At 53.0% G+C, this 10,929-nt stretch overlaps 1 protein-coding gene across 2 annotated transcripts; it reads right to left on the bottom strand.

The window, feature by feature from the left end:
- Positions 1 to 33: 33 nt before the first annotated feature.
- Positions 34 to 7,884, bottom strand: PGLS (6-phosphogluconolactonase). Of its 2 annotated transcripts, XM_060630598.3 has the most exons (5): positions 7,359 to 7,834; positions 3,787 to 3,894; positions 3,248 to 3,349; positions 2,820 to 2,960; positions 34 to 398 (listed from the first exon to the last, which is right to left on the bottom strand). In XM_060630598.3, exons 1-5 carry the CDS (start codon positions 7,644 to 7,646, stop codon positions 261 to 263), a joined length of 777 nt encoding a protein of 258 aa, XP_060486581.1. In that variant the 5' UTR covers positions 7,647 to 7,834; the 3' UTR covers positions 34 to 260. The 2 variants fall into 2 exon arrangements, with proteins under 2 accessions (XP_060486581.1, XP_060486582.1); XM_060630599.3 differs by lacking the exon at positions 2,820 to 2,960 and having other exon boundaries at positions 7,359 to 7,884.
- Positions 7,885 to 10,929: the final 3,045 nt, after the last annotated feature.

Raw genomic sequence — 10,929 nt, 5'->3', positions numbered from 1 at the left:
GCTGCCCACCAAGGACCACGAGACAGTGCAGACTTCAAGCACACGCGCCCTTTAATATCTGGTCACCCAGAGCCACGGCCGGTGGGCTGAGGGCCCCCGGGCCGGGCCGGTGGCTGGACCCCGGGGGCTTCTGGCGGCACCACGCGGCTTTTCGAAAATGAAGCCTGGAGCGGCGGCAGGGGCAGCGGGGCCCAGCCCAGGAAGGTCCCGGCCCACGGGGGGCCGTCTGTGGTCCCAGCTGCGGTGTCCCTCGGGGCCAGCTACAAAGTGGAATGCTTCTCAAAGGGCACAGTCAGGAGTCGCGCCGCGGCCTCGTCCAGGAACCAGCAAAGTTTCCCCGTGTGGGGCTGGACCAGGGCGGCGGGGAGGGGGTTCTCCTCCTTGGCCTCCAAAATGCGCTGCGTAAAAAAGGCAGGATCGTGAGGCCCCGACCCGCACCCCCAGCACCCCTCGGAGCTCCCAGGGCCCCCCACGGACAAGACTCTCCTACTCTCAGAATGTGATGTCACTCTTCCGGCTGTCCTGGCTTTAAACGATCAGCAGGGGACTGTGTAATCCTGGGGCCGGCACACACCTTTCCGGCACAGATCAGAGTCACTCTTTCGGCTCTGCAGGTCGTACCCTGTCTCTGTCACAACTACTCAGCTCGGCTGTCACAAGCGGCAGGATGTGGTCCCGTGGGCTGTGGTGTGCTGATCCCCTGATGTGACCTCACGATCGGTGGGAATTATAAATACTGCTTTCTGATGGCCAGGCCTGCCCCCATGCCCTCTGTCATTTCCTCTGACCATCGCCCTGTGAGGTCGCCTCATTTTCCACCCCCATTTTACTGTCAGGGAAAGCCTGAGGCTTGGGCAGTCTCACGTGAGCCTACTCTGAGCTAAAACCGCCGCACTGATCCTCAGGAGGACAATACGGAAGGGCCCTCCCCGACCCACCGTGCAGATGGGAAAGTTGAGGCCTGAGGGCTTAAGTGGCTGCCCAAGGCCATGCTGGACGTCACAGGCAGGGATGCTGGCCTGTTGGATTCTTTACAGTCTGAACCCTTAATCCCAACCCAAGCCACTCCTGTGAGGACATCTGGGCTTAACAGTTTGGGAGGAATAATTATTACTTATTAATTTAAAAAAATATATATTTCTGGGGTGCCTGGGTGGCTCAGTGGGTTGAGTGTCTGACTTCGGCTCAGGTCATGATCTCAGTTTACAAGTTCGAGTCCCAGATCAGGCTCTCTGCTGTCTGTGCAGAGCCCGCTTCAGATCCTGTCCCCTCTCTCTCTGCTCCTCCCCTGCGTGTGTGTGTGTGTGCACATTCTCTCTCGAAAATAAACATTTATTTAAAAATTTTTTTCAATGTTTTATTTATTTTTGAGAGAGAGAGAGAGAGAGAGGGAGAGAGAGGGAGAGAGGGAGGGAGGGAGGAGGGGCAGAGAGAGTGGGAAACATAGAATCTGAAGCAGGCTCCAGGCTTTGAGCTGTCAGCACAGAGCCCGACGCGGGGCTCAAATCCATGAACCGTGAGATCATGACCTGAGCCGAAATCCATTGCTTGACCAGCTGAGCCACTCAGGCGCCCCTCAAAAGTAAATATTTAAAAAAAAAAAAAAAAAGTAAAAGTAAAAAAATATTTCCTGTTTCTTCCATAATTGGACTTTTCCACTGATGGCAATTAAAATAGATTTTTTATTATTTAGTTTACTTCTTTTTTTTTATTAAAAAAATTTTTTTAACGCTTATTTATTATTGAGAGACAGAGAGACACAGAGCATGAGCAGGGGAGGGGCAGAGAGAGGGGGAGACACAGAATCGGAAGCAGGCTCCAGGTTCTGAGCTGTCAGCACAGAGCTCGACGCGGGGCTCGAACTCATGAACCGCGAGATCATGACCTGAGCTGAAGTCGGTCGCTTAACCAACTGAGCCACCCAGGTGCCCCTTTTTAGTTTACTTCTAATATCTTATTTGTTTTATATTTTCCTAAAATATTAAGTAAACTTTTTTTTCTTATTCCTCCTTTTTTAGTTACTCCTCCTGCATAATTTCCCTCCCTGATTAGTTTTGCCAGGGATCTAACTTTGGGATCTATTACCATTAAGCTTTTAAGAATATTAACCAATCCAGGGGTGCCTGGATGGCTTAGTTGATTGAGTGTCCGCCTTCGACTCAGGTCATGATCTCATGGATCGTGAATCAACCCTCACATCAGGCTCACTGCTGTCAACACAGAGCCCACTTCAGATCCTCTGTCCTCCTCTCTCTGCCTCTCCCCTGTTTTCCTCTCTCTGCCTCTCCCCTGCTTATGCTCTCTCAAAAATAAATAAACATATAAAAAAAGAATATCAACCAACTCATTAATTTCTGACTTCAATGTCACTTATTCCTTCCACTGACTTTTCTTGGATTTTTGTTATTGTTCTTTTTCCTAAGTCTAGAGTAAAGCACTCAATATGTTTAACTGTTTTTTTATTTAATAATTTTTAAAAAAATTATATTTTTAAGAAATCTCTACACCCAATGTGGGGCTTGAACTTCCAACGCCAAGATCAAGAGTCATCCCCTTATTTAATAATTTTTGAAAGTACACCTTAAAGCTACAAATTTACCTCTGAGTGCAGCTTTGGCCTCATCTCATCAATTTCACTTCATTTCATAATTATTTATTCCTAAGTAGCCTATAATTATAGTGGCCATCTTCCCTTCAAACCAAGAATTACTCAAGTCCCTTGGGGCCTGGTGCTTCTAGCACAATAATGTCTGGGGCCATATTCCATCCCTGGGCCCACATGCCATGACCTTCCTGGGAATGGGGCCCTCAGCCATTACCTTCAGAACAGCTGCCTTGCCTTCTCCGGTTGCCACAAAAATGACAGTTCGGGCTGCATTTAGCACAGGAAGCGTGAGGGTCACACGCTCTGGTGGTGGCTTTGGGGAGTCGCTGATAGGGGCCACGATCTTCTCCCGCTCCTGGGGGAGGGAGGCCCCGGGGTGGAATGTCACTTCAATTTCTCGAGCACTCACATACACCAGGCATGATCTGTGCATCATTCCATCACCCCGCCCCCACCATTAATCTTGTGGTGCTTGATTTAAATCCCCATTTTAAGATGGGTAAACCAAGGCTCCAGAGTTGGCTAAGGCTTGCTAGTTGGCAGAGGCTGACTCAAACCCTGCTGTGGGCACCTCCCGGTCCCCCAAAAGTGGTCCTCCCTCCGGAAGTTCCAGTCGGCAGAGGCCCATGTGGATGTGCTCACCTGCAGGAGGGGGTGGTCTGGGAAGAGTGAGCAGGTGTGGCCGTCAGGACCCACTCCGAGAATCAGCAGGTCAAAAACCGGAATGGCGTCCCCTTGGAAGGCCTAGGTGGGGAAAAGACAGTCCTGAGAGGTTGGGGGCGGGGTGGGGCTCAAAGGACACAAAGAGACAGTGGTTGTAACACAGGGAGCAACAGGCAGCCTCACCTGCATGAAAGGGCCTCTGTGAGGCTCCACATTTCACCCGTGTGACTGGCCAAAAGCCTGGGGACACAACTGTCCCAGACCTGCTCCCAGAGTGTCAGAGGCTGGGCTACCTTCAGGGACCCAACGGTGGGGCTGTGGACTCCCGGGAAGGGGGAGCAGGGGTGGTCCTGAAAGGCATCTGTCCAGGGTGGGGCCGTATTTGCAACCACCCCCGGGGCAGGGCGGGGGGGGGGGTGCTAGTTTTTGCTGGTGATAATCATACAGTGTCACCCACAGGCCTGCTCCATCACCACCGCATGGACCAGGCCTCCCTGGGGCCACACCATGGGACTCACCTGTCTCAGCTTCTTGGCATAGTCCTCGGCCGCCTCCTCCACAGGAAGCTGGGGGTTAATGGTGATCACCTGGCTGTCGGGAATGGGCAGCCTGGAGAGCAAGTGGGTCTGCAGCAGAGGGAGGGACAAAGTCACCAACAGCCACACATGGTTCCCAGAGGCACAAGGTTTGCACGCGTGACCACCTGGATTCTCCAGGTGAAGATGCCTCCAGGACAGGACTGTCATACACCCACCTCCTGGGTAAGTCGGGATCCCGGGGGCGTTTCCGCCAGGAGTCTTTCAAGGCCAGCATGATTGGGGGCCTCCTGGCCCCAGCCTGCACCTGTGTGGCCACATCACAGCCCTGTTTCCAAGTCCCCAGGGTCCCTTGGACCTCAGGATAAAACCCAGCCCCTCTCTGCCCTCCATGATGCCCAGCTGACCTTGCCCCCCCCCCCCCCCCCCGTGATAGCACGCACCCTGGCCTCTGCAAGATGGGTTTAATTTCTGTGGAAGTGGCCGGAGTCGGGCCTCCTGCCAGGTGGAGGGCTCTGGCCCGTTCCCTCGTCTCCCCAGGTGAACCTCAGGGCCTTTGATCTGCTCTGGGATGGACCCTGGCGACCCCCGCCTTGGTGCCTCCCACCTTGGTGCCTCCCTTCACACAGGATCTAGCCCATGGACGCAGCGCCAAGCTGAGTCACAAAGGAAAAGCAGGAAGCAGCAAAAATATAGTATTAGAGGGGGAAAGTGACAGGGACATAGAGTAAACAGGCCAGGGGCGCCTGGGTGGCTCAGTCGGTTAAGTGTCCAACTTCGGCTCAGGTCATGATCTCACGGTTCGTGGGTTCGAGCCCTGCGCAGGGCCCTGTGCTGACAGCTTGGAGCCTGGAGCCTGTTTCGGATTCTGTGTCTCCCTCTCTCTGTCCCTCCTCCACTCGCACTTGTGTGTGTCTCTCTCTCAAAAATAAATAAACATTTAGAAAATTAGAAAAAAAATAATTTTAGAGAAAACAGGCCAGACACACAGTCCTGAAGAGTAAGAGCGATATACTGAGGGTAATGGGGAGCCAAGGAGGGTGTGTCAGCTAAGAAGGGACACGGTCAGATCTGTTCTCGGAAAGACCGCTCTGCTTTGTTTGTCCAAGGTCCCCATCTATACACACGCTCGGGGATTATACTAAGCAAGCCAGTGGGGAATAGGGCCCTATTTCTGTCCCATGATCGTCTCCTTAGCTGCCCTTCCCCTACGGGCTCACAGCCATTCCCTCCCCCTCCTGCTGGGCTCCTTCCAGGGAGCTCAGGGGTGGAGGGTCAGGCAGACAGGTTCCCGGAAGCAGAACTGCTGGTTGATCAGACTGTTTCTCTCTTGACATTCTGCAGGCACGGAGGCACCATTCCCCCCGAAGGCAGCGCCTGCAAATCCTTCCAGCGGAGACAAAGCCCTGGCCTCAGCAGCAGAAGACCCACGGAGCACGCAGGGTGCACGGAACACTCACACCGACAGAGCCCCAGGGTATGCGAGATCTGTCCTTGAGGACAGAAGAGCCTCTGCATCCCTATACTGGGTTGACCAGTGCCCCCCCCTCCCAATTCATGCCCACCCAGAACCTCAGAATGTGACCTTATCTGGAAGCAGGTCTTTGCAGATGTGATTAGCTGACTTCATAGTAGATTGGTGTGGGCCCTACATCCAATGACTGGTGAGAGACTGGAGGCCAGGGGACACCCGGAGCCCCCAGAGGACAGAAGAAGCGAGGAAGGGTCCTCCCCTTGAGCGTCCGGAGGGAGCGTGGCCTCGCCAACACCTGGATTTCAGGTTTCTCCGGGGCAGAGAAAATAAATCCTTGTTTTAAGCCACCTGATTTGTGGTCCTTTGTTAACAGCAGCCCCAGGGAACTCACGTGACTCCCCCAGAAGGAGTAAATCCTGGCCCCACATTTGCTCCTGTGGCAAAGCGTAGGCCTTGGCCATAACCTCTGCCCCAGCTCTGCCCATGGCCAGGTCCTCATACCTCCAGGCCTCCGTTCAAACATCACCCCTCAAAGCTCCCCCAGCCCCCACCATCCTGGCTGAAAGGTCATCCCTGGGCTCTTTCTATCATCTCACACAATTATCTTTTGTCCACACTGCACTACACGAATACTCTGCGGGGCTTCCCCTCATTTCCTGCCCTGTTAGTGCCCGATGCCCCACTAGGAGCCCCATGAGAGAATGGCCCAGCGTCCCATCGTGTCCCCAGCATTGGATACAGAGACATACAAGGAACATCCCCGCAACACTTTTGTTTACCGTTTTGTTAGAATTTTGTTACTAGAGCAAGCACAGTTTTCCTAATTTAAAAAACGTAAAATTTCTGGGGCGCCTAGGTGGCTCAGTTGGTTGAGCGTCCTGCTCTCAAGTTGGTTGAGTTGGTTTCGGCTCAGGTCACGATCTCAAGGTTCCTGAGATCCAGCCCCGCTGGGGACTCTCCCTCTCCCCCCTCTCTCTCTGCCCCTCCTCCCCCTTCTCAAACTAAATAAACACACTTAAAAAAACAAAAGTAAAGTTCTTCAAATGTATGCAAACTAAAATGAAGAAACATGAGCCCACTTTTTAATTAAACTCTTGAAAAAGACCCACAGGGAGGCCCCCGCCCCTGAGACGTGTCCCAAGTGCTATCCGGGGCGTCCCTTCAAACTCTGGCTTCCCTACTAGTCTGGCACATAAGCTCTCCTCCTCTTCTCGTTCCGGTTTCTCCACCTATGAAATGGAGGAACTAACAGCCCCCACCTCATAGGTTATCGTGCAATTTCATGAGCTGATGTGGCTAAAATGTTTGGTAATCAGTAAGCCTTCCTTCTTGTGACAAAACAACGACAACAGAAAATCATCAGCTCCAACTTCTACCTAAAGAGGGGGAAACACACCCAGGACCTGAGGGACCAGAAGCTTCTGGCCACGCCCGCCCCTTCCACACCTCCCTGGGCGCGTTTTCCACGTCTAGGGCAGGAGGAGAGAACTCAGATGCAGCTGGGGAACCCCAGGGCAGGCCACGACCCCCTCCAAGCCTCGGTTTCCCGGATTCTATAGGATCTGAGGCCACAAGCGAAGAATAACCACCCCTGCAGGTGATCAGCACCGAAAGCTCGAGGTAGCTCGAGGTAGCTCGAGGTAGATCACCAACACGTCCAGACTGGAGATGACAAAACCGAAGCCCAAGCTCCACACCAGATACCTCCTGCCTGGCCCTTCCCTACCTCTGCCCTTGCAAGTTGTCAGGCTGTGGCGCCTGAATTTCTCTAAGTCCCTGGCATGGGCCACTCTGTTTCACCTCCACGCCTTTGCCGGGCCACAGGATAAAGCATTATAGGACCTCAAGGTCCCCACGGGCCCACTCGGGTGGCAGTGGAGGTGGGAGTTCAGGGCACGCAGCAGACCCCTCCCAGACAGTGGCAGAGGGGACAGCGTGACCCTCCGTGACCCCCACAGCTGGGTTCAGGAGGTGGGCGCGGCCTTCTTGAAATGACCCCCGGCGGCCCCCGTAGTCAGGTTCAGGCGGTGGGCGCGGTCCTCTCGGCGGCATGGCCCCCGGCGGCCCCCGTAGTTCTCACCCGATAGAGACCGTACGTGCTCTCGGCGTGCTCGAAGGGCACGAGGCGCTCGTCGCAGAAGCCTACGGTCCAGCGCGCGAGGCTGGCGGGGCCGGCGGGGGCGGCGGCGGCGGGCAGCTCACGGGCCAGCATCGAGACGAGGCTGCCGCCCGACAGGCCGAGCGCGAAGCGGGCGCGGGCCCCCGCCAGGCAGCACGCCGCCCGCTGCGCCACCAGTTGCGCTAGCGACGCGCCCAGCTCCTGCGGACTCGAGAAGACCGAGATGAGGCCCGGGGCCGGCGCGGCCATGGCGACGGCGGCGGCGGCGGCGGGGAGGCGGAAGCGCCCCGGGCAGCCGCCAGCGCGCCTGCGCGAAGGCTGGCCCGGCCGCACCGCTGTCAGTACCTCCGGGCGGCCGCCTACGGCACATGCGCAGTCCCGCGAGTGAAGTCGCGGCTCGTCCCGGCGGTCGATCCGAAGGGGCTCGTTGATTCTTTGCACGCTGTGCCTGAGCTCTTTGCTGGGCCGGGGCAGGCGGAACCGGTGCGGTTGATCTCAGCCTCGCGGTGTCAGGGCGGGGTCGGAGAGAGGACCCCACATCTGGGGTCCCCAAGAGGGTGGCGTGGGGGTGGAATGGAAGGAGGAGATGGGAGATTTCCTGAAGGAGGGTGCGTTTTGGTGGACTTGGAAGTTCCTGAACCTTCTAACATACTGATCTCGTTGCTCGTTGTTGTCTTCCTCTTTCATTAAATTACAAACAACATGAGGTCAGGGTGCGTTTTATTCACTCGTGTCCCGAAAGCCCCCTGAACTATGCTTGTTGCAGAATTGGGGCTGGAAACATACTTGTTGAATTGCTTCTGAAAATGCTCCCTGGCGATTTGTGTGCCTGAGGACCCTGAGAGGCCTCTACCCTGGCTCTTGGCTGGAGGAGCTCCTAAAATGGGGCAAATGGGTCTTGGCTGATGAGAAAGGGTATTCCAGGGAATAGCATGGGCAGGGAAGCCTGGAAGCAGGAGACCTGGTGGGCCTGGCCAGCTGGGCCACTTATCCGGGTCAGAGAATTCAGGAGCCTGTGGTAAGTGCCATGAGACTTGCATGGGTAGTGCGTCTTTAAAATCAGTAACAAGTTAAGAAAACAGTCTATTTACAAAAGCACCAAAAAGAATAAGATACTTAGTAATGAACTTAATGAAAGAATCGCAAAACTTGTGCACTGAAAACTACAATACTTCACAAAAAAATGATTTAAAGATGATCTAAGTAAATGGGAAGACATCTTCTGTTCATGGACTGGAAGATTTAATAGCGTTACGATGTCAGTACTCCCCAAATTGGTCTACAGATTCAACGCAGTTGCTATCAAACTGCAGACTTCTTTTTTTGGGTAGAAATTGATAAGCTGATCCTAAAATGCGTATGGAATCGTAGGAGGCCCCAAGTAGCCACAATAATGTGGAAAGAAAAGCAAAGTTGGAGGACTTACATACCCTGATTCCAAACTTGCTTGCAGAGCTGCAGTGATCCAGACCTTGTGGTATTGGCATAAGGAGAGAGCTATCAATGTATTAGAACCTGGCAACGCAGATATAAACCCGTACATCCATGGTCAGTGGATCTTTACAAACAAGGGTGCCAGGGATCATTCAATGGGCAAAGAATGGTCTTTTCAACAAATGGCACAACTGGATAGTCACATGCAAAAGAATGAAGTTAGATCCTATAATGGCAGAACAGTAGGACACCCCCACCCCCACCCCACCGCTCCTGGCAAAGGTGTCTACACCATGATCCCCAGAACCTGGTGAATAACGTTAGGTTACTTGGCAAGGGGAAATAGTGGTTGCAGATGGAATTAAGTTGCAAATCAGCTGTCCTTAAAATAGATAGACTGGATGGGCCCCATGTAATCACCAGGGTCCTTGTAAATGGAAGAAGGGAGCGGATGAGGGAGAACCAGAGGAATGACAGCATGAGAAAGACTCAACCCACTGTTGCTGGCTTAGAAGATGGAAGAAGGGGCAATGAACCAAGAAATGTGGGTGGCATCTAAAAGCTAGGAAAGGCACGCAAGTGGGTTCTTTCAACCGCTAGAGGAAAGGCAGCCACAGGCCAATGCCTTGATTTTAGTCAAGTGAGCTCCATTTCTGACTTCTGACCTTCAGAACTAGAAGATGATAAATTGGTGTTATCATTTTAAGCCAGTAAGTTTGTGGTAATTTGTTACACCTGCACTGGAAAACAGACACAGATCCCCCACCTCACACGATATACAAATTAAAATGGATCGGGGCTCTTGGCTGGCTCAGTCAATAGAGCATGGAACTCTTGATCTCGGGGTTGAAGGTTTGAGCCCCATGTTGGGTGTAGAGATCACTTTAAAAAAAATGGATCAGGGGGCGCCTGGGTGGCTCAGTCGGTTGAGCGTCCGACTTCGGCTCAGGTCATGATCTCGCGGTTTGTGAGTTCGAGCCCCGCATGAGGCTCTGTGCTGACAGCTCAGAGCCTGGAGCCTACTTCGGATTCTGTGTCTCCTCCTTTCTCTGCCCCTCCCATGCTCATGCTCTATCTCTCTCTGTGTCTCTCAATAATAAATAAACGTTAAGAAAAAAAAAATTAAAAAAAAAATGGATCAAGGGCCTAAATGTTAAGGGCTGAAACGAAAAACCCTTAGAAGAAAACAAAGTCATAAATCTTTCTAAAAAGTGTATTTCTTTATTTTGAGAGAGCAGAAGGCAGGCATGTGTGACTGGAGACTGACCACCCAGGCCAGACTGGAGATGAGACCAGGAAGGGAAGGGCCACACCCCTTAGCAGATCCTCTGAAGGGCTTGAGTAGGGGAGAGGCCTGGGGTATGTTTTTAAAAGATCACTTTGGCTACCACATAAAGGGATTGTGGAGGGATGGGGTGGGAGTAGGGAGGCCAGCCAGGAGCCACATTTAGTGGGTTAGAGAAATCTAGTGCTGGCTGGGTTTGGTGGGTTTAGGGTCTGTCTTGGAGGCAAGGCTCCTGATCGATCCTTCCTTCCTTCCTTCCTTCCTTCCTTCTTTCTCGCATATCGCATTTTTTATTTTTATTTTATTTTGTTTTTTAATTTTTTTTTTTCAACGTTTTTTATTTATTTTTGGGACAGAGAGAGACAGAGCATGAACGGGGGAGGGGCAGAGAGAGAGGGAGACACAGAATCGGAAACAGGCTCCGGGCTCTGAGCCATCAGCCCAGAGCCCGACGCGGGGCTCGAACTCACGGACCACGAGATCGTGACCTGGCTGAAGTCGGACGCTTAACCGACTGCGCCACCCAGGCGCCCCATATTTTTATTTTTTAAAAATGTTTATTTATTTTTGAGACAGAGAGAGACAGAGCATGAATGGGGGAAGGTCAGAGAGAGAGGGAGACACAGAATCCGAAGCAGGCTCCAGGCTCTGGGCTGTCAGTACAGAGCCTGACACAGGGCTCGAACTCACAGACCGTGAGATCATGACCTGAGCTGAAGTTGGATGCTCAACCGACTGAGCCACCCAGGTGCCCCATTATATTGCTTTTTAAAAGATCTACTTAAAATTCAAGGAAGCAAATGGTTCTTTGGA

The sequence above is a fragment of the Panthera onca genome, chromosome A2 (assembly GCF_046562875.1).
Source record: "Panthera onca isolate mPanOnc1 chromosome A2, mPanOnc1 haplotype 2, whole genome shotgun sequence".
Lineage (NCBI taxonomy): Eukaryota > Metazoa > Chordata > Mammalia > Carnivora > Felidae > Panthera > Panthera onca.
This window is presented reverse-complemented; position numbering and strand designations above follow the sequence as displayed.

Excerpts from the sequence above, each read along its gene's own strand:
- PGLS (XM_060630598.3), bottom strand. The coding sequence starts at position 7,646 with ATGGCCGCGCCGGCCCCGGGCCTCATCTCGGTCTTCTCGAGTCCGCAG. Across the intron at positions 3,895-7,358 it reads GCACGTACGGTCTCTATCGG|ACCCACTTGCTCTCCAGGCT; the intron begins GTGAGAACTACG and ends CCTCTGCTGCAG. Across the intron at positions 2,961-3,247 it reads CAGACCACCCCCTCCTGCAG|GAGCGGGAGAAGATCGTGGC; the intron begins GTGAGCACATCC and ends TCCCTCCCCCAG.